Source organism: Rhamphochromis longiceps, linkage group LG16 (assembly GCF_057381845.1).
Source record: "Rhamphochromis longiceps isolate RC_006_pf linkage group LG16, R_longiceps_female_GT1.1, whole genome shotgun sequence".
In the NCBI taxonomy this organism is placed as follows: Eukaryota; Metazoa; Chordata; class Actinopteri; order Cichliformes; family Cichlidae; genus Rhamphochromis; species Rhamphochromis longiceps.
Genome location: NC_140572.1, coordinates 27,389,330 through 27,413,059, shown reverse-complemented (window position 1 = coordinate 27,413,059; position 23,730 = coordinate 27,389,330). Strand labels below are relative to the sequence as shown.

The following is a 23,730-nucleotide window of genomic DNA, read 5'->3' as shown; positions in this document are numbered from 1 at the left end:
CTGTAGTGTAAAGTTTGCCTGGTGCCAAGCGGTGCCTCTGTCCGAGGAGGTCTACAAAATTAACCACCTGGGATACCAGGCTTGCAAGGTTTTGACATAAACTGTTGCTATTGTTGAGCAGCCCAAGTAGCCCTGTGATTCAACCCACAGGAGGCCACAGAGTAGCTCCTGTGATCAGCCAAAATGTCCCAAGTGCTGCTCCGGTCAGCCTAAGTGCCTGCCCTAAATTCTCCTTTGGTCATCAGCTGTCAATGCGAAGAGTCGGGTGACCCTGTTTTCAGCCCTTCTGCTTTTTGTAGTGGTTTTGTTTTTGTTTTTTTGTTTTTTTTTCCCTCCAGTCTGGCAGTACTCAGGACTCTCTTCAGTGTGCCCATGGAACTCTGTGCTCAGCCCATTTTGCTGCCAGTGGGCACAAATGCTGCCAACGCACTTGTGTAATTGTGTGTTCAGTGTCATTCTGTGCAGGAAAAAATGGAATAGCTGAGCAGACAAAGGAACCGCTTTTATTTTTCATTATTTCAGCCCATGCCCATTAGAGTCTGTACACACTAATGTAATAGAAATTTAACCATGGTTCCATTATGCGCTTGCAGGAAATTCTTCAGATGTCACTTTTGTGTTTATCTGTGTACATTAAAGCAGTCGCCTGACACTTCAGGCCAAAACATGTTGTTAGCTCTCTGGCTTGAGAAATTACACAGATAGTCATTGTTAACACTCTAAAGTGCAACAAATGAATTAAAAATGATTTAGTTCTTCTGAATTTCATTCTATTTGCACACTGAAAGCCTCTTTAAATTGAGTAGCAACAGTATTTGTGCTGTGGTGTTATAAAATGCAGCTGTTTATTTTGAGATCAAGCTTAACACCAGCTTTCTTTTCTTTTTCATTTTTTCCCCCCCCCTTTTTTTTTTTTTTCACTTAATAATCCTGACTTTTGGGTTTTAGGGCCATAAGAAAATAGTATCCATTCATTCTTTCTCTACTGCTTATCCATTCAGGGTTGCAGGGGGGCTGGAGCCTATCCCAGCTGTCTTAGGGCAAGAGGCAGGGTACACCCTGGACAGGTTGCCAATCTGTCGCAGGGTTAACACATAGACACAGACAACCATTCTCACTTACATTCACCTATCACCATTAACTGCATGCCACTAACTGCATGTCTTTGGACTGTGCGAGGGAGCCGGAGTACCCAGAGATAACCCACACAAACATGGGGAGAACATGCAAACTCCACACAGCAAGAAGGTCCTGAGTTCGATTCCACCATCAGGCCGGGGTCTTTCTGTGAGGCAACAGTGCTGAGAGAAACCAGTGTTTTTAACATTACAAGGTATAATCTTGTAACATCATCTTGTATTATGAACAAACAGTATAATTTGATAGAGTATAGTATATTGCATATTTTGGCTGTCTCAGAAACACCAGTTTGGACAAATGGAGGTGAAGCTTCTCTGTTTTGCAAATGGGCAGGGCAAGTCAACGATACTGTGGTAGTTCGCTGTCACTGAGCTTCAGGTTGCACTATTTCACAGATTTCTCTAGCGGTCTCCTATAACCCCTGTAGTTTGCATCAGACCACAAACACAATGGTGACTTTAAAGGGAACAAGTGTTTTGTGTGAAAGAGTCATTTACCTTTCCTTAAAAATACCTAACTGCCATATCCTTATCCTGTGTGGTTTGTAAATGAGTTCGCATTTAGAGCCTTACATGTATGGTATTGTTATACGTACTGCAGGCTGCACTAATACAGCTTGCGTTGGCTCACATAACAAAGACAGCAATTACTCCTTCATCGTTATACCTAGGCATGATGAGGAGAATAGTACCTGGCTTTCTCATACCAACTGGGAGGCTTACTTCTTAGACTGGGTATGAGAGCGTTTACGTGTCGCCAGCTGTTCAAAAGCTATTTTTTCTGAAGTAATTTCTTTCTCTAATTACAACAGAGCTGCTGTAACAATGGTTGTAGTTTGAAACCAATCACGCAGGCATAATCCCCAACTCTTCCCCACCACCTAAAGTTTTCAATTTCCAGTCTGCGCGGTGGTAAGGAATATTAATCAGAGCTCTGAATTCTCCATGCGCCAGGCTTAGACTTCCAGAGTTTATTTGGAGAATATGACACAGGCTTCATACCCCCTGACTGATATGGGACTTCTTTGAAACCTTGCCTCGGTGCATTTGAGTTGTTTTAACAAAGCAGAGCTAATTTTCTTTTTTCCTGTTAAACATGTTTCTTCCACAACATCAAACCTGACTGCAGACAGAGTGATTGTCGAAAAAAAAAAAAACAACCTTATCCAGCAAAAGTGCCCTAAAGTGTGTTTGATCAGTATATCCCCTCTCACCACCTTTATCCTCACTGTATCATCACAAGACACATGTTATTACCACCAGAGAGACCACTGTCATTTATCTGTCTTATTCCCTCTCAAGCTTTAGTCTTGCAGCCTGTTTTCCCTCTGAAGGCCCCTCATTTGAAGCAATGTTTCTTTATTTTTATTTTTTTATTTTCACTAACAAGTCCCTATTGTGTCATTTCTGTCTCCATATACAAACTCATAGGAATAACACCACATTTGTATTTATGATACCAGGAGGAGAAAGAGCATGAAAACAACATTTGAGCAGGATATGATGGTTTGGTGTCGCTCCCCGGTTCAAAGCCATTTAGTGAAGAAATGTAAGTTCCAGCTGCTACATGCTTGGTCCCCTGACCATGGGGAATTACTGTATTATGGTAACTTCTAAGACAAATTCTTGTGAGCTTAATGACCCAGGAGAAAAATGTACACTTGAAACAGCATGCTGGACTTACACTTTTCTTAAACACTTAAATATGAGGAGGTCATGTTAGTAACACTCATGATACTGGCACCAAAGCATGTGGCACAGGTATATCTGCCAGTTGGTGTTTGGTTACTTTTATGTCATTTTTAAACACTCAAATATTGCTCCTGCTTTTTAAAGTGCTGTGCAAACTGCTCCAAAATATTTCATATTTTTAGGTACATGCAGGTACCAGAATTTTGGGGCCACATATACGCTTTAGTCTACTCCTTTATCATGCATGACTAGTCCATACTGTTAAAAATGTACAAAAATGATTATGGTTTGTTGTGGAGACTGCTTGAAGGAGTGGCCAATCTTAAAGTCCTGGCCAGAAAGTGACCTCAGAAAGGTCACTTTACTGGGGACACTTTGCTAGTATTGGGTTGGACCCCATTTTTGCCTTCATTACTGCCTCAAGTCTTCATGGCATAAAATTATCAAGTTGCTCAAAACATTTCTAAGAGATTTTGGACCATGCTCTCATGATGCCATTCCACAGTCGCTATTGATTTGTCAATTGCACATCCAAGACACACCTCGTAGCCCGAAGGTGCTCCCTTGGATTGGATCCCAGTCTGAGATGATTTGGGATTTGTGACATTAGTGTGTTATTCTGCTGGAAACTGAAGATCTGTACAACGTGGTCATAAAGGAGTGTGCATGGCCAGGATTAGTACTTACGTAGGCTCTGCTATTTAAATGATGCTTAGTAGGGAACTAAGGGCCCCAAAGTGTGCTAAGAAAACAAGGTTCAAGGTTTGGCATGTTGTGCGTTTAGAGATGTCTTCTGTGCAGTATGGCCATTGTCCTCTGATTCCTGGCTTCTCTAGGTAAAAATAACTAGTTGAACTGCTGCTCATTGGACGTTTTTTCTTATTTTGAACCAGTTGGCTGCGTGCAAAAATGCCAGTACATTGCAAAATTCTAAAATACTCAGACCAGCCTGTGAGACACCAAAAACCATTCCATAGTTTTTTACTGTTCTGACGCTCCGCTTAAACTTCAGCAGGTCGTCTTGAGTACGTCTACATGCCTAAATACATTAAGATGGTAACATAATTATGAATAATGATTTATGTCAACAAGCAATTGAACAGATATACCTAATAATAAGGTGATCTGCGAGGGCAGATTTTTATTTTATTTTTTTAATTGATTTCCTTAAGAATTCTGGTCAGCTTTCTGGGTGGGGGGGATAAATAGTTCTTCTTTTTCATCTTCTTTCACATGCTCATTTTTTTTTCAACATGAGAGTGACCCAATTTAGCCTGAACTTAGCAGAAACTTGTTTTGTGGTTTTCTTTTTTGTTTTGTTTTTTTAAGTCTTGCATGCCACTGAGACGCACAGCAGCTACCCTTCTGATTTTGGCAGATGTTTTTTATTTTTTCTGTGTGTGAGTGTAAGAAAAATCTTGCCCAAACAGATTTTTTTTCCTTCAGTTCTTTTAAAAGAAAAAAGAAGAACTTATAATGGTTTCTAGTTTGCCCAATTATATGCTTCCAAGCTTTTCAACTAAAAACGGTTCTCAAATTAGAAGTGTGCTTTGCTGTTTCCCCTGCTGGTGGCGTGATTTTATGAAAAAGAAGAAAAGAACATTTTAGACTGTGCAGCTTTTCACAGTTGTGTTGCCTTTATTCACACATGTGTATAAATATCAACTACTGGTTGGAGAACCACAGGAATAATATTAACTGGGGTTTATTGGTAGTGATGATCAGTCAGAGCACCTTCCAGCAAGCTTTACCACTGAGGTGACTGAGGTGCAGCATAACAGAGCCAACCTGCACCATACAGTCATGTGAGAAAATTAGGACACCCAATTAAATAAGTGGCTCTTTCTAAAGAAATGTTCACATATCAATGTCCAATCATGTTTTCATGTATTACTGGGAAAGAAAGTGACTTAATTGCAATTAAACAACAATAATTAAAAACATTTTACACATCAAAAAAAGATATGAACAAAAATTTGTATTTTAATGGAGGAAAAAGTTAGGACACCCTACCCCCTAATAACTAGTGTTGCCCCCTTTGGCTGACATAAATTCAGTGAGACGCCTTTTGTAGCTTTTTACCAGTCTTTGACAACGATCAGAAGAAAGTTTGCCCCACTCCTCAATTCAGAATTCTTTCTGCTGTGAGATGTTTGAGGGTTTTCTTGCATGTACAACCTGTTTCAAGTCACCCCACAGCATCTCAATGGTATTAATATCAGGGCTTTGATTTGACCATTCCAGGACTCTCTACTTAGTTTTTAGCCAGTCCTTGGTGGATTTGCTGGTATGCTTTGGGTCATTGTCATGTTGCAGTGTCCAGTTCCACTTCGGCTTTAATTTTTTAACAGATGGTTTCACATGTTCTATAAGCACCCCCCAATACACAGTCAGATGCATGATGGATTCTATTAAATTCAAATTCAAATTCAAATTTTATTTGTCACGTACACAGTCATACACAGTACGATATGTAGTGAAATGCTTGGACAACTGCTCGTGACCTAAAGAAAACAAAAAAGGAAAAGGCTATGAATAAGATAGGAAATAAATATGAAAAATTAAAAAGGGTAAATTTAACTAAAAAGGAATAAAATATAAATTAAGGTTAAAAATGAAATAACTGTACAACACAAATTAGAATGAAGGGTAAATTTAACTGGGAAGGAATAAGATAAAATATATAAATTAAAGTTGAAAATAAAATAACTGTACAACAAAATACACAATATAGAACTATATAAGAATGTATGAAGAAATCTAAATATAAATAAATATATACACAATAACAGCAGCTGTACAAGTATTAACCGGAAATGAAGAATATAGTGACCAGTGTTGTGCAAAAAAACAATGTGTGCAAAAACAATGTCCAGAAAGTCCAGTGTGTGTGTAAGAACCATATGTGTGGGTCAGTACTGTGTGGTGGTGTGATTGAGAGACCGTATCGCCTGCGGGAAGAAGCTCCTCCTCAGTCTCTCTGTGTTGGTCTTCAGGGAGCGGAATCGCTTTCCTGACCTCAGCAGAGAGAACAGTCTGTTGTTGGGATGGCTGAGGTCCTTCACGATCTTCCTGGCCTTGGTCCAGCACCGCCTGCTGTAGATTGAGTGCAGGTCAGGGAGCTCGGAGCGGATGGTGCGCTCAGCTGACCGCACAACCCTCTGTAGAGCTCATCTGTCCTGCATGGTGCTGTTCCCGAACCAGGTTAAGATGTTTCCCGCCAGGATGCTCTCTATGGTGCACGAGTAAAAGTTCCTGAGCACCTTGGAGGGCAGTTGGAAGTCTCTCAAGCGTCTGAGGTGGTAGAGACGCTGTCGGGCCTTTTTCACCACGGTGTTGATGTGACAGGACCATGACAGGTCCTGCGTGATGTGAACTCCAAGGTATTTGAAGCTGTCCACTCTCTCCACTGGGCACTCGTTGATGACGGGGGTCTGGTAGTTCCTCTCCTGCTCAGTGCTGAAGTCCACTATCAGCTCCTTTGTCTTACTGACGTTTAGAAGGAGGTTGTTCCTCTGGCACCAGTTCTCCAGATTCCTAATCTCCTTCAGGTAGGCCGTCTCGTTGTTATCAGAGATCAGGCCCACCACGACGGTGTTGTCAGCAAACTTGATGATGGTGGTGGAGCTGGTAGTGGCCACACAGTCATATGTGTACAAAGAGTACAGCAGGGGGCTCAGAACACACCCCTGGGGGGCTCCAGTGCTGAGAGTGGTGGAGGCTGAGACATGTCCGCCCATCCTTACTGCCTGTGGTCTGCCAGTTAGGAAGTTGGAGATCCACTGACACATAGATGAGCTGAGTCCCAGATGCTCCAGCTTGGTGGTGAGTGTGGAGGGAATTATGGTGTTAAATGCAGAGCTGTAGTCTATGAAGAGCATTTTAACATAATTCCCCCTTCTAGTGTCCAAGTGAGTGAGTGATGTGTGGAGGAGATGAGAGATGGCATCGTCTGTGGAACGATTTGGACGGTAAGCGAACTGTAGTGGGTCCAGTGTGTCTGGTAGTGAAGAAATGATGAAGTCTCTGACCAGGCGTTCAAAGCACTTCATCACTACTGAGGTGAGGGCTACAGGGTGATAGTCATTGAGAGAAGCCTATTATGGGGGGCTGCAGGTGCTGCTGCTACAAAGTATCCCCAAACTAGGATACTGCCACCTCCATGCTTCACAGCTGGTATGAGGTTCTTTTCTTAGAAGGCCGTACTTCTTCTTGTCCTTAGCGGGCGACCAGCGGCGGTGGTCTGCCGCGCAACCAGTACGCTGCTGTAGGTGCCGCAGGTTCTCTTGCTTGACCAACGATTATCTTCCACGCTTTTCGATCTAAGGCGATGGTTCTTGCCAAACATGGTGTCCAAATAATTCCGTTTTAGACTCATTTGTCCAAAGAACATAATTCCAGAAGTCATGGTCTTTCTCTACGTTCGCTCTGGCAAACTTCAGTCTGGCCTTAATGTTTCTCTTAGAGAGCAAAGGTTTCCTCCTTGCACACCTACCATGAAAGTCAAACTTGTGTAGTTTCTTTCTGATAGTCATGCACTTTCACATCGACAGTAGCCAGAGCCTGCTGCAGTTCCTGTGATGACATTTTAGGATTTTTGTGCATCTTGCGCTCTGCTCTGGGGATGAATATGCTCGCACGGCCAGCCCTGGGAATCTTGGCAGTTGTTTTGAATGTCTTACACTTGTAAACATTTGGATGGTGGAATGGCTGATGTCAAATTCTTTTGAGATCTTTTTGAATGCCTTACCAAACCCATAAGTGGCCACAATCTTCTGAGGGCATCAGACAGCTCTTTAGATCTCACCATAGCGCTCACTTCAACAGTCAGGAGCACACCAAACTAAATCTGAGGTTTAAATAGGGCAAGGCTCCTTTAAAATGCTGGTTAATGACGTACTGATCATGTGCACCTGACGTGATACACCGGTGGGATTTTAACCATTTTAAGTGTTTTACGTGTGGGAGTGTCCTAATTTATTCCTCACCAGAAATTGCATTCTTTTTAAATTGCATTTCACAAAGTTTTAAAAAGTCTTTTCTTATTTTTTTAATCGTTTAATTATATTATTTGAATCCCTCAGTATCATCAAAATTTATATTAAATATCCAAAATATAAAGGTCATCACCATGAAGATGAAACTTTTACTGTGTTATAGCTGTTCTAATGATAAATGGCACCGAGGAACACTTGTTTCACACCAGCAACAATTAAGTTCTCTAGGATCCAATGCTATGTAACTTGGTACTGCCCATTAATGGTATTGACACCACCCCAGTTATCTACTTATAACACAATCCTCAGAGGGCCTACCCCTAGTTGGCAGTAAGTGTGCAGCTTTACCAAGAACACTATCCAGGCACTATTTGTTTCCTAGAATCCTTACAGCCATGCAACCAACTAGCATGAGCCAGTTAAAAACTTCAAAATTACCACATAATTGCGTTTGTAATAGAAAAAGCACTTTACTCAGAATGGCAGTCGTTTTACTTCTTAGAATGAAGATGCCGTCAACTTTCAGAAAACTGTCTTCACTATTCGTATTTGTTAAAATGTCTTCCAAGAATCCTGAATCTGCCAAGTTCCTGAGTTCCATTTATCTGTGAGTATAAAGACATTCATACAAGTGCTTTTTCTAGTAAAGCAGACAACAACAACAGCAATGTTACATGAAAATGTCTTGCTAGATTCATGTCCTTCTCCATTGGAGCTCAGCTGGTGCCCGAAGATAACACGATTCATGTTGTGGACACTCACAGTTCTACTCTGTTTCGAGTGGTAGGATGTTGAGATTGGAAAAGCTGGAATATTGTAACAATCATACAATCCCACACACTCAATTGCATTTGAAGAACAAGCAATTATAGGCCAAACTGGGCAGCCTTTTTAAGAACTCTGTTTATGAAGGCTTGTCTTCTCGTATCTCGTGACGGCTAAATCTTGACAGATGTCGGTGAGTGCATTTTTTTTTTTTTTTTTTAAAACACGTCCCTGTGTTTCCCCTTTTGTTTGCGCCTACATTATATTTCCATTTTCATTTCTTCTTCTTAGTGTTAATGATTTAGAATTGGATGATGTTGCTTGGGTTTTTACAGTTTTGTGGCAGGTAAAATTGGTACTTCATTTGACTCACAAATGGACAGTTTTACTCGGAAACCTTCAAATGTGTCTTTGTCAGTCTTTCTGAATTTATATCTGTTTTTGTCTCCGTCATTAAAACTTCCCTCGTTGTTGTTCATTCTCAATACATGGCCCTCTCTCCATTTCATTTTCTTTCTTCTTTACATTCTGCCATTTTATCTCTGCATACTTCCCTGCCTTTCTCTGACTCTTTGAACAAAGGCACGATAAAGATGCTGGTCCCTTGTCTGCATTCCCCACTCTTCGTCCCTTCTTACATTAGTATGCTAACATTACATTCACTGATTAGATAGCTCGCTTCAAGGATGAATCCCCCGCCCCCCAAGTGGCCCTTGCCTGTGTGTGTGTGTGTGTGGACAGACAATGCCACAACCCTATTCGCGGTGGTCTGCAGTTTGAGAAGCATCACTACTTTTCTCTTTCATGTTGTCCGCGGCAGTAGTCATAGCAGTTCTCTCTTGTATTATACCATGCCTCCTCTTCTCATTTCTGTAGAAAGAATTGTTTCTACTTGGTATTAATTTGACACTCTATTTATCAGTATTTGCCTTTTCTTTTCTGTAGTCCATAAACAAACAGCTGTTGCGTGGTTTAGCTGTTACTCCTAATGACAAGCTTTCTTCCACCTGTAGGTGGCAGCGTCATGAAATCTCTGAAATGGTTTCAGTAGACTGTAACCATAATGCATGATACTGACCAATAATGTTAAAGAATATTCTTAATTGACTGCCACTTTTTTGTAGTTTTCTTTTTCTGTTCTTTGGAAACCATTTTTTCAACTTCAGTTAAAGATTTTACTGATTTATTTTTGGAAACTTATCCCACAAACCTAATATTAATCTTCTAGCTTGTTAGAGCTGTAAACTGGAGTCTCTTCAAAAAAACAAGTGACAGAGCTTTAGTATTAGCTCACATTTGGTGACATTTCTTTTCTTTTTTCACAATCTTGTCAAAATAAACTTCTTGCTCTTTTCGATCTTTTTACCAGGCACCCATGTTCTCCTGGCCACGACTGAGAGATGCAGATCCTGTACTTCGCTGTGAGATGGCTTCCACTGGAGAAGTAGGTCCCTTGCAAATATACAACTCAATGGTGTGTGTGTGTGTGTGTGTGTGTGTGTGTGTGTGTGTGTGGATATAGAGATATGTGTGGATATAGAGATATGTGTGGATATAGAGATATGTGTGGATATCTCTATCTCTCTTTATTATTGTGTTTCAATTGTAGAATTAGTTCAAAGACATTCTCATGTTTCTCCTTTTTTGTGTTCTGATGCAGGTAGCTTGTTTTGGACCAAACATTTACTCGGCCTTCCTGAAAGCTATGCTGTCCACAGGCTTTAAGTTGCCTCAGAAGGGCATCCTGATTGGGATTCAGGTAAGGCTCCAACTATTATGCTTTTACTTCTTTCTGTTTCCTTTAGGTGCTCCCCTACAAGACATCAAATGTGTAGACAAGTGTTTCAGGCTAGTGGGTTCATGCAGGTCTAACTACTCTCACTGACCTATAAACTATGACCAACTCTGGCAGTCTGGGGAATGACCCAGTAAGGCTGCAATACATAATATGGAAATGATAAAAGTTCTTAGTTATAGAGCTGATGCTTTTTTACATAAATGACTAAGAACTACCACTGACATAAGAGTCACATTAGTTAAGGAGAAAACTGTTTACATACTTATCAGAATGCTATGTCAGAATGAAAAAATTGCTGCAAAACACAGAAGTTTTTCCAATCTGCAGTCACAGAAAAGAACAAAATGTTAAGCTGGACTGTTTTCTGCCACTGCATTACATGATTTCTAGTAATTAAGTCTTGCTGCTACCCAGAGTTGCCAAACTGCGAGTTCACTAATGCAGCTTTAACAAAGCACTCACAGCACCAGCTGTGTAATTGGTGCTCTTGGGGAACAGGTCCACTTCAAGGCAAGTGCCTGGGGTCATATACAGACTATAACGTGGCTGACAAACAGCAGCAATTTTGGCTGACGGATCCAGAGAATGCAGACACATGGAACTACAAAAAACAAAAAAACTTAGTTGTAGGGGAGTTTAAAATGGTCTTTTTGATTGAGCAATCTTTGTGAAGAAGTCTGCTGGAGGGTGGGGTAAACATCTGAGTTTCACACAGAGTTCTGAAATGATGTACTCATATTAGGCTCATTTCTGTGATGCTGATATGAGTTTTTTTAATGGATATTCTGCTGACAGTGTACACATTGGACTCTTGGTTTCTGCCTATCACAGTTTTTTGGCAGAAAAGTTCCTAAACCCAACCAGCTGCAGTAGAGGAGGCGGGGGATGGGAGAGTTCAGTGCTTCATTACAATTTAATACTGTGCTCTTCTCATGCAGCATTATCAATCCTCCATATTGAAGCCAATCACCTATTGTGCAGTAACACAAGAACAATGGATCCACTAAAATGCCAGAGATGGCAACAGAGAGATAAAAGATCACACGTTTATTTTTTTCTTTCAGCATGAATATAACATATAATAGTCATATAATATAATTGTAACCATCAAAGGAAAACTTAACTTATGACATTGTGAAAAGATGACATGGGCTCCCGTATTTCAGTACGAAAGCTTTTTATTCCGTGTTGCGGAAAATAACTGCTCTAGGCAAATTTCTAATTTGTCTCTGATTGGTGAGAAAGCTGAGTGAGCGTGGAACTTCAGAAATTGCATGAGCGGAAAGAAGCACTATACCATATCGATAACTAGGCTATACTTCACTACAAAGTATTTTCCAAATTATAATTCTAAAATACTACAATAATGAAAAGTATTACATTTAAAAAGGTAGAAGTGGTACTTTCAATAAACAAATGGCTTAGCAGTTCTGTCACTGTTCAAAGTAAATATGTACAAAATCTTGTACCATTTTGTTTTTAATTTTTGTTACTTATTTTATTCCATGTTCAAACATTTAATGATTCACCTTGTAGGTGATTGACTTAGTTGAAGGCTTCAAACTTTTATATAAAAAAATTCTGAAATGTAAGGAATATTTTTGGAAAATTCCCTTCTGGAACCAAGGCCCTAAAAAAGGTATGCACTCACTGTTGCGCTCCTCACATTAGCTTAACTTAATGGTTGTAGCTTTACCTTAGGACCAGCAGGAGGTCAACTTGCAGCTTCTCTGACTTGTAGCACAGTGGCAAAAACCCTTTAGGGTTCTATTTCTATTGTAATTCCTTTGGTTACTCGTATCATGCTGTCTGATGGATAACTAAGTGACAGTTATAAACACAATCTAACTAAACAAACACACAAAGACTTGTACCTTTTTCTTATGGAACAGTCTGAGCCAAGGCTCACGGTGCAGGCTGGAAAGAGTAAGTGAACAGATGAAATTGGAAGTGAGGTGCCCCTCCCTACAAAGAAGAACATACGTCTGGTTACTGACAAGGTTTGCTGTTCTCATGCTGTGATCGATGCTGGATGAATCCACAACAAGATAAAAATCAGAGCTGAGTTGTTTTGGGATGGTTGTTCTCCCTAGAAGTCGTTGTCCTGCAAAGACCACACCAAGAGCACAATAAGCAGTCCTGAAAGATGTGCAAAAATATCTACAAAATACAGAATTAAATGGGTTGTGTACTCACACTGAGCACGCATACCAATTTTTCATATAGTGGACAGTCTTTAATATACAAAAACACTGAATAAGAATGGTGTTAATCGGTGAAAGGACACCGCAAAAGAAATCCCTATTGGGTTTAAAAAAAGGGGAAACTTCTAAGGTTCAGAAAAGAAACTAGATACTTATAAGAAATGCACAAAGCAGACGCAAGTTAACTTAATGGAAAAAATCCACAAAGGGAGAAAAGGCAATGCACAGCACCATCAAAGCCTCTTTTTAACCACAGTGATGCTTTGCTACATTAGGCTTGAAAACTTTACTACCAGCGTGTACACCCTGAATTCCAAATTGTATCAAGAAATTACAGAAAAAAAGGACCAATCTTACAAAATGTTGAGTGAAATGATAAACAAAGGCACTCCAAAAGCACACACCAATTACCACTAGAAGAAAGATCTTCAACTAAGACGATGCAGAAATGTTAAACGTTTGCATGAGATACGGTACAAGATTCTTTAGCAGATACAGAAAATGTCTGAGGTCATTCCTGCTAATGGATGTTCCACAGGTTGCTCAATTGAGGCGTTTACTTTTTCCAGCATGTACTGTGAGGTATACTAGTTTTGGTTTTTTGTTTGTTTTTCCCCAATAAAGGCTTAAACATTTTGAATAATTAATCCGTAAACCCTGACAATACCGATGGTTTTCAAAAATGTTTTCTTGCAACTCTACACAAACTCTACAAAGTTCTTTGATCTGGTTTTGTATTGGAAATATGTATGTAGGTCTGAAAATATTATAACCGCTGTCTGCGGCTCTGTGTTACGGCAGATCATTTTACAAATTGTTTGTCTAGAAATGGATTGCTTAGCTATCAAATGTCTTCAGCATTTCAGTATTTTTGCAGGATCTACAAAAGTAAAGTTTTTTTGTTTTACTTTGTTTAGTTTGTCTTAACAGACAAAAACTAAACAGTTGTGTTCAAGATACTCTTTCTTTAAGGCTGTTTAAACAAGTTTTTATTGAAAATTAGATTAATCACTCAGACTACTTATATTAACAATAACTATTGGTAAAGTTTGTTATTTTCCTAACCTGTCATGCCCTTATTTTTAGCTGTATGTCAGATTTGCCCATCTAAGTACAGACTTCTGTGTTATATAAGGCTTAATGTAGTTACATGACAAATATCAAACCATATCACAATGCTTTTGATGAGACAGCAGTGACTTCAGCAGGCGCATTGTTTACTAAGCTGAAGGGCACCCAGTGTGAGCATAATCAGTTGCAAATCAGGAGCAAACACTCTGAAAGTGCTGAAAACTCTTCTGTGTGCTTGGTAGAATCCATTAAGTGGGTCATTTGAAGTTGATCTCCAACAAAATTGTTTTTTTTTTTTACGTCAGCTTGTTTCATGGAAAAAAAGAATTGAAATTCTTTTCTGTTTAAATAATAGATTTTTTTTTTTTAAGTGCACAGCATTGTCTGTACCGAATGTCCATGAGTTACATAAAACAGACTCGAGCAACACACAAGAATGAATGTGTACTGCATAACAAAACTGACATCATGTAAACTGCTTGTATGGTTGAACATGTTTATAATCCTCTGACAGAACAGTCTTAACTACCACAGTTACAATCAAACAAGCATCTGCAGACAACAAGAGTAACCCTTTTAATACTTAACTGAATACCTCGTTTCAGGGCTGGTTTGTGTCTTCCTTTTATAGCTCTAGAAGATGTAACCTTGAAGTCTTTTTTTAGCATCAGTGGTGTCAGACTGTTCCAAGATTGGCACAATATGACCTACCCTCCATTGACCTGAAGGAAAAAGAACACCTAGTTACAATCACATCCTTAAGATCAGAGCAGTTTGGTCTATTTAGATGTAGTTGTCCTGCTCATACCTTGTTTTATAGATTATTATAGATTCGCATTATCAAGGGTTCTGAATCTAGAAGGATACCTCAAGAAATATGTATTGTTGTTTTTGTGTTTTGTCTCTTTCTTTCTTTTCTTTTTTTAAAACAATGGTTTCTCAGTATTTTTTATTTATTTTTTAAGCACAACTGAAGTTCCTGGTAAGCTTGAAAATAAATTATGCAGTCAGTGTCTGTTGTCATAGCAAACACATGTACTCTCTGAGAAATCTTCCATTGGTTGACTGTTGCCAAAAGACAGATGGCAAAGTCATCCCACCAGAGTGAGGAAGTAAATAGACTGTCACACTTTAAAAGAAAAAAACAAAACTGCTCCTTAGCTTGCCTCAGTTATCATATTCCTTATCAGAGAATCTGTTGTTTAGATTTCTGTTGTCTAGATATTGCAATGCTGCCTTTTTTCTTTTCTTTTTTAACTTCAAATTGACTGATATAACACACCTACCTACCAAACCAGAATGTCATTATGTTGTCTTAATTTGGAACAACCCTTTATTGCCTTTGTAAATGTTAAATGAATTTGGGGGGGGGGGAGAATGTGGGTATTCCAAAGGGATGACAATATTTGTATTATTGTTGAATATTTATATAGTCCTAATTGGGCATCTAAAAATTCAATTATTTTACAAGTTGTGCCTTATTTTGTAACCGCTTTTCTGTAGGGAAGTATCATGAATACAGTGTGATTGTGATTTGAAAGGGAAAGTGAGACAGAAAAGAACAAACCTTCAATGATACAGTGCTGAATTTGTCTCATACAGTATCAGTATCAGTTTTTCAAATATCCGTCTGCTTCCCTCCCTTCCAGCATTCGTTCCGACCCAGTTTCTTGGCTACAGCAAACCAGCTGAAAGAGGAAGGCTTCAAGGTGACTGCAATTTCAAACATAAGAGACAAGACGTGTTATTGAAAATCAGAAATATTTTCCTTTTTGTGATTTTCGGTCATTGAAAATCAGAAATGGCTTCCTTTTTATGATCTTCGGTTAATGAAGCTCTTCTGATTCCTGCTCTTTAGATTTACTGAAAAGAACTAAGAATTTCTTTCCTTCAGTATTTTTACATTCTATATATGTATGCGTTTGTAATGCTGCATTACAGGGAGTGCAGAATTATTAGGCAAGTTGTATTTTTGAGGAATAATTTTATTATTGAACAACAACCATGTTCTCAATGAACCCAAAAAACTCATTAATATCAAAGCTGAATGTTTGTGGAAGTAGTTTTTAGTTTGTTTTTAGTTTTAGCTGTTTTAGGGGGATATCTGTGTGTGCAGGTGACTATTACTGTGCATAATTATTAGGCAACTTAACAAAAAACAAATATATACCCATTTCAATTATTTATTTTCACCAGTGAAACCAATATAACATCTCCACATTCACAAATATACATTTCTGACATTCAAAAACAAAACAAAAACAAATCAGCGACCAATATAGCCACCTTTCTTTGCAAGGACACTCAAAAGCCTGCCATCCATGGATTCTGTCAGTGTTTTGATCTGTTCACCATCAACATTGCGTGCAGCAGCAACCACAGCCTCCCAGACACTGTTCAGAGAGGTGTACTGTTTTCCCTCCTTGTAAATCTCACATTTGATGATGGACCACAGGTTCTCAGTGGGGTTCAGATCAGGTGAACAAGGTGGCCATGTCATTAGTTTTTCTTCTTTTATACCCTTTCTTGCCAGCCACGCTGTGGAGTACTTGGACGCGTGTGATGGAGCATTGTCCTGCATGAAAATCATGTTTTTCTTGAAGGATGCAGACTTCTTCCTGTACCACTGCTTGAAGAAGGTGTCTTCCAGAAACTGGCAGTAGGACTGGGAGTTGAGCTTGACTCCATCCTCAACCCGAAAAGGCCCCACAAGCTCATCTTTGATGATACCAGCCCAAACCAGTACTCCACCTCCACCTTGCTGGCGTCTGAGTTGGACTGGAGCTCTCTGCCCTTTACCAATCCAGCCACGGGCCCATCCATCTGGCCCATCAAGACTCACTCTCATTTCATCAGTCCATAAAACCTTAGAAAATCAGTCTTGAGATATTTCTTGGCCCAGTCTTGACGTTTCAGCTTGTGTGTCTTGTTCAGTGGTGGTCGTCTTTCAGCCTTTCTTACCTTGGCCATGTCTCTGAGTATTGCACACCTTGTGCTTTTGGGCACTCCAGTGATGTTGCAGCTCTGAAATATGGCCAAACTGGTGGCAAGTGGCATCTTGGCAGCTGCACGCTTGACTTTTCTCAGTTCATGGGCAGTTATTTTGCGCCTTGGTTTTTCCACACGCTTCTTGCGACCCTGTTGACTATTTTGAATGAAACGCTTGATTGTTTGATGATCACGCTTCAGAAGCTTTGCAATTTTGAGACTGCTGCATCCCTCTGCAAGATATCTCACTATTTTTGACTTTTCTGAGCCTGTCAAGTCCTTCTTTTGACCCATTTTGCCAAAGGAAAGGACGTTGCCTAATAATTATGCACACCTGATATAGGGTGTTGATGTCATTAGACCACACCCCTTCTCATTACAGAGATGCACATCACCTTAATTGGTAGTAGGCTTTCGAGCCTATACAGCTTGGAGTAAGACAACATGCATGAAGAGGATGATGTGGACAAAATACTCATTTGCCTAATAATTCTGCACTCCCTGTATATTGCTCTTCTAGCTCTATGCTACTGAAGCCACTTCCGCTTGGTTGTGTGCCAATGACGTTCCTGCCATTCCAGTAGCCTGGCCCACTGGGATGGGTGGAGACAACAGCTTGCCCAGTATTAAGAGGTGAGTAAATGTTCATTTAGATTACTAAATTGATGTTAAACCCTTCTGGCACATTTATTGAAGTGGCTCATGTGAAACTTTGGCCTTTAAACTTTGAAGCCAAGCTTGTGGTTTTCAGAGGAAGTGTTTAAGCATTAAATGAATTGTAACATATTAGATTAAAAACAAGATGTCTAATCAGCATAGTATGCTGCCTTAAGATCTAAAGCCTCTTCATTATCGTTGTAAGATGTGAAAAGATCAAAGAAGATTTAGCAGACTCTGAAGTCCAGAGTCATTACATTGACCAGTATAAGACTTGAATAGGGAGAATGATGAAATTATTTATAAGGGTAACATAAAGTTAAAGCAGTTATGGGCAATAATAAAGTACAAAAATTGAACAAATATTTTGCACAACTTCCATAAATGGCACTGCTACTCTTCCACTTTTTGACACTTTGTTACGGTCCTATAGCGTGTCTCCTAAGTTGATTTTGGTTGGTCGACACTAATGACTTGTCATTGAATTATCATTTTCTCGTGTACTACTGCTCCACTTTCTAGACACACAGCACACTGTAAAATACTGACACTGAAGTCTGGTCACAGAGAGAAACTATCACAACCAAAGAAAATCAAAAATAGCACAAATTAGGTAGATAGTGATATATTTTGCTGTTGGCCACTCCTGTGAAACATTGTAGGGAAACTTGCAGTGGAAGCTTAATTAGAGTTGCAAAACTTTGAACATTATAGATTGCATTCTTTAATAGCATTTCACTTTCTTGGTATCTTAACCAGGACAGGTCTGGCGACGAATTGCTGTACATTGTTTTAACATTGGTCTGTTTTTTTTATTGAATTGCTCAGTTGCCAGTAGTACAACCTGTTAAGAAAGTTCTACATAGAGAGAATTATTGTAGCACAGTAGCCGTGACTGTGACGGTGTTCAGGTAACGATTCCACAAACGGGTAATGATCATGCCACAATGAAGCCATCTGGACCATATGTTCGGAAGTCAGCTAGTGAAAAAGAAGGTACGAAAAATGTAATAAGCCTAGACCAACACTAACAAACACATACAGATGTACACAACACTATTTGGCATCATCTGTGCAAGGTGGCATAGAGGCCAATTCTTTATAGAAGGAAAAAAACTCAACCTTTGTTGTCACTGTCTGTCACACACGTTCATTTAGAATTCAGCCTTATTTCTATGCAGTCTGTCGAAGGCCTTCAGGTGAAAATGTAAAAAGAGACTGGGGCTGTGTGTGTGTGGGGACAGAGAAAATTTGGTCTGATCTTTGTTTATGTTGGAAGTATACAAACACAATTTGCTTATTTGGTCATAATTATAATATTTGTTTGTTTGTTTTTTGTTTTTTTGTCTTTTCTGAACATTCTTGTCCAACATTTGGATTATTGGCAGGAAAAATCTAACACTTGGATTTAATAACTGGCGGGACATCCTTTTGCAGCAGTAACTTCAAATAAGTGTTTTCAGTAGCTTCACATCAGGCCTGTTATGCTCTCAGAAGGTATTTTAGACTTTTTTTTTTTTTTTTTACAGCGTTCCTATATCTCGGCCACATTGTTAAGATTTCTTGAGTGAACAACTGACCTGAGCTCCGTAACATTTCTAGTCTCAAGGTCTGGGTTCTGTCTGGCCAATGTGCAAATTCAGCGTCTCTTTCTTTTCACAGTGTATTTACTTTTATGTTTAAAGTCCTTTTTTTTTTTTTTTTTTTCTGCGGCATCACCAATTTCTACAACAGCTTCAGCTAGTGGAGAAGCCACTCTGATATTATCCTGTAAAATGCTCTTGAGCTGTCTAGAAGGAGCAAACCAACCCCAAATCCTCTTTCCACTGTGTTTGACTTTTGGGTGAATGATTTCATTTTGGCAGCAGCCCTCTTTTACACTATGGTTAACTTGCATACAGTACAGAAAGCTCAATCACTGAAAAATATTCCTGTATTGATTCCTCTTCATCTCCAACTTTTTGTCTCTGATTCTTGTTTTAAGTTGTTAAAAATATTGTATTATAGTTGGGTGACCATTCCCACAGAGTAGACTCTGCTAAATTGTCTTTACATCCACCTGTAAACTGATGACTGAGACTTTCTTCATCAACTGTTCCAGCTTCATACAAGTCAGCAATTACAACAGCAAATACAACTTTGAGATCTTAGATCTTCCCACAACTTCAAGCTGATTTCATTGATGATTGGGCTTTATGTTTGCAAGTTTGTAACTCAGCTTTTGCTGATGATTATAATTTTAGCTGTAATTTTCTACTTGCATTATGAGTATTTCAGTTGTGTGATCAATGTGGACTTGTGTTTGTGTTTGAATATTTGTTAAACTATGGTTTTATCAATCAAGAGCTGATATAATGATTATCTGAAGCAGACTGATCAGTCAGGCAGGAGAAAATGCCATTGTCAGCAACATGGTCAAACCTGATTTTAGTTATTTCATTTTTTTTTTAATTCTTCATAGCTCTTTGTTCTTTCTGTTCTTTTCCTAGTTGTAAAGTATCTGTGTCATTTCAACTTGCTGCATCTCTGTATAATTGTCTTCGTCCTTCACTGATTCCTTTTTTTTGTCTTTTTTGCTTAGAATGTAAAGTCAAGTCATCTTGTCTAATCTGATTTTCAAGAATCTGTTTCCACTGTAGAGAATCTGTGGGGTATATGGCCTAAAGCTATGCGGTTCTGGTCAGGCGAGTTGGCTGCCAATCAAGCACAGTAATAACAAACCATTTGGTAGATGTTTTGTCACTATGGGCAGGTACTAAGGGCTGCTAGAAAACAAAAATGGGTATTTCCATAAAGCTCGTCAGCAGCTGGAAGCTCTACAACTTCCTGGCAGACGACCTGCCATTTGCAGGCACCTCAAATAATCGGACTGTGGACAATTCAAACTTGAATGATCTTCAACTCTTGTTTCTTGTACTCTCCCCCCACACTCTAGGTCCTGGATTTCCAAATCAAATCAGAATTTACTTTTATTTGAAAGGGGGATTTTTGAACCAGTGAACAACACTCTAGTTCTTTTTTTTTTCTTCTTTTTTTTCTTTACCCCAAGTAAGAAGCTTCTCACATCTCTGATTTAGGAGTGGCTTAATATTAAGAATGTGACGGTTGTAGCTCCTTTCCTGAAAACATCTGTTCATGGTGGCTTGTGATACACTGACACCAGTTGTGAAACCCAAGTTCTTGAATCAAATGGTCACTGGTTGCTTGTGCACCTTCCCAACAACACTTTCCTGTTCCAGTGAACTCTCCAATCTGTGGACTTTCTGTGGCTTAATCCTCCTTGTTGAAGGTTTCATTTGTCTTCCCAGTGACTGTTTCAATGTGCAAGACTGAACTAGACTGTAAATATCATTTCTTAATGTTTGAATAGTAATTTAATCAAATTTAAAATTTAATATTCTAATAATCTGAGATTAATTATTGATTTTAGTCCTCTATAATCCATAACCAAAGTTAAAACACAAAATGAATGAAATATTTCATTTTACATAAATAAAAATAGGTTAAAATCTTTTCTGAGTTAAATTATAAAAAAATTTCATAATATTCTTACATGTAGCAGCTCAGAATCTTAACATTTAATTTTCTTAAGAGTTAATGCAAAGGAGTTAACTCATTGACAGATTGACACACTCACTCTCACACACATCAGTTGTGGGTGTAGAAATATTTGCTGCATTTTCCAAGGAAACTTTGGCACATAAGGTTCAGGGCTCAAACCTTCAAACCTACAGATAGTCGAGTCTGCTCCACCACCTGAGCTGCATCCACCCCATCACATTTTGTTTGAGTCAAAGTTTACTCTGTGCTTTGGGTTTAAATTGAATGATTTCTTTTAATTTTTTTTTTTTGCATGTGTGTTTTTTTTTTTTTTTTTTTTTTTGTTTATAGATTGATCAGTGAGGGTCATATCGACCTGGTGGTCAACTTGCCCAATAACAATACTCGACACGTGAAGGATAACTTCCTCATCCGCAGAATGGCCATTGACCATGGAGTCCCACTCATTACCAATTTTCAGGTCAGTACTATGCTGCCAACTAAAACTTGTGGTTTTATTTACAATCTGACTCACTGTGACAACTGACTGACTTCTGTTTCATTTTTTTTCTTTCTGCGTTAGGTGGTAAAGCTATTTGCTGAGGCGATCCACTATGCAGCTCAGCTGGACACTACAAGTCTTTTCCACTACCGACAGAAAGAAAGCCAACAAAGAGGGTCTGGCCAGCAGGGTTAGAATTTCCTCTCCAGTCCTGTTGCCAAACAGCAATATGAAGTGAGAGCAATATTTTGTACTATTTTCTTATAACACTTGGAGCCAAGCTTTCCACATTAATGGGGAAATAAGCCCATTTTAAATAAACCAGAATTCTCCTAAAGTCAGGGCTTTTACAATAATTAAACTCTGCCTTTCCCAAAAGGTCAGACGGGTCATTAGAATAAATGTCCCGAACTAGGAAAGAGATGAGTGTTGTACTGAATTAGGATAAACATCAGCCATCGAGTTTCTTCATAACCTGGCAATTCAAAAACTGTTAATATTAATAGCTAGCAAGCTAAAAAGCATTATAGAACTAATTACTAATAATTAAAGCCCTTTCGTTGGAGCGCAAAACCAATTCTAAAGGGTGACTTATAAAGGGGTACCAGCGAAGGTAATTACACTGGATTTTCAATTATGTAAATCCCTAAGGAGAGTTTATGTTCTTTTGTTGTTTCATTTATGGCTCTCGCTGGATGTAATGAAATGAAAATTTTCAATTTCTCAGCTCCCCTCAGTAAATTTTAAGGCTACTGGCTTGGCCAAAAGACTTTACTAATTTGCTCTTGTTGAGGCATTTTATTGTAGTTTGGATGGTGCTAAAGATGTACTGTATGTAAAGCATGTACTATATCCATAACTTTCAACATAAGTGTAGATAAACAAACTGAAATAATAGACTTTCCCCCATTTTGGTAAGAAATCACTGTTATTTTCAAGGGCATCGGTCTGGAACACAAACTTTGAAGTTTGAAGAAGATGGCAACCTCCCTGTTTATATATTTGGATCGATCTCTGTATATGCCATATGTTTCAAATTCAGTCTGCATGTGAACCTGCTGTGCATTTTAATGCATCAAAGTGAAAACGCATTCAACCAGACGTTGTGTTGAAATAGTCTCATATTTTGTTACGTGCTTTTGGTAATAGTTGTTTTAACAATCAGTGAAACACAATAAAGACTTATTTCACATAATGGATGCTCTTTGTGTTGGTGTTTTTCAGTGCGCTTGTGATGGTCGTGCATTAAAATGACTGTCACTCTAACATCAGTGTAGATGCTTTTAAGAGCCCCGTCGGACACAGACACACACAAATTAATTTGGCACTAAAACGTCAAATTGAGAAAGACTAATAATGGCGACAGTTAATTCTAAGGCCAGTTGTTAGCTTGTGATCAGATCATCTAAGTCATATTTACTGCAAATGTGTATGACGTAAAAGCAAAAATCCCAACTTTATAACAAGGCTTGATATCTGTGGCACTGTACACTACATGTTAAATTTGTTTAATACTATTATATGTGTTAATACAGTTCATACATGGACAATTAAGATGACTTTTAATGTCAGAATGTCATGTACAAGTTTGGATTTATTTGGGATTTTCTTTCATCCACACAGGCTCAAAATTAGACATGCATACATGAAGTGATGCTGAAGCGCGCTGGTTGGATATGCAGTCGACCATATGCCGCACGGCTGAGAGTGGCCGGCCCGGGTTCCAGTGTGACTCGTGGCCCTTTGCTGCATTTCTCCCCCTCTCTGTCACCCTCAGATGAGAATAAGTTGGTTAGGAAAGATGACTACAATAAAATGAGTTTTACAATACGTTGGCATCCTCTCAATCCATCCAATCAAGAAAGACGCCCCTGCTCCAGAATAAATACACAAGCTCACACAGACAAGCTAAATGTCTTCTGAAAAGAAAAGTTTTGCTGTCGGATAATAGAAAGATTGAGGTATTTGCCCACAAAGTGTGTTTGAAGGAGTAAAGGTGAGACTTTCAAACCTAAAAACACTGTACAACATAGCCATGGATTCATTGTACTCTGCATTGTTTTTCCACCTGTTGACTGATAATATTGCACAAAGTGGATTAGTGTTTTAGTCTGTTAGGTTTGTAGCATAAACCTATTCGCTGGAACGTTAAGACAATATAATTACACTGCTAAGCAAGACACAAATAGGCAAAGTTCTTCATGTTACTCGTGCACGGGAGAGAACCGGACAACCGCTTGACTCCAGTTGGTCTCGTCCGTCCTCCTGTAACACTGCCCTTTTATTGAGGTTACATGAATATGCATAGGTTCATTAACATACGACGTCTACATACAAACAAAGAGTACCTTGCCTGTGTGTATGCGTGTGTGTGTGT

At 39.0% G+C, this 23,730-nt stretch overlaps 1 protein-coding gene across 3 annotated transcripts in view; it reads left to right on the top strand.

The window, feature by feature from the left end:
- The window catches only part of cps1 (carbamoyl-phosphate synthase 1, mitochondrial), a 64,865-nt gene extending 41,419 nt beyond the window's left edge, over positions 1-23,446 (top strand). The window contains exons 33-39 of one of the 3 annotated variants that reach the window (XM_085385427.1): positions 9,963-10,041; positions 10,258-10,352; positions 15,316-15,375; positions 17,175-17,287; positions 21,203-21,332; positions 21,435-21,587; positions 22,977-23,446. In XM_085385427.1, coding sequence (XP_085241553.1) covers positions 9,963-10,041; positions 10,258-10,352; positions 15,316-15,375; positions 17,175-17,287; positions 21,203-21,332; positions 21,435-21,548 — 591 coding nt within the window. In that variant the 3' untranslated portion in view covers positions 21,549-21,587; positions 22,977-23,446. Of the gene's footprint in view, positions 1-9,962; positions 10,042-10,257; positions 10,353-15,315; positions 15,376-17,174; positions 17,288-21,202; positions 21,333-21,434; positions 22,528-22,976 lie in introns of those variants that run through there. The other 2 variants (XM_085385426.1, XR_014907990.1) reach the window with 2 other exon arrangements.
- Positions 23,447-23,730: the final 284 nt, after the last annotated feature.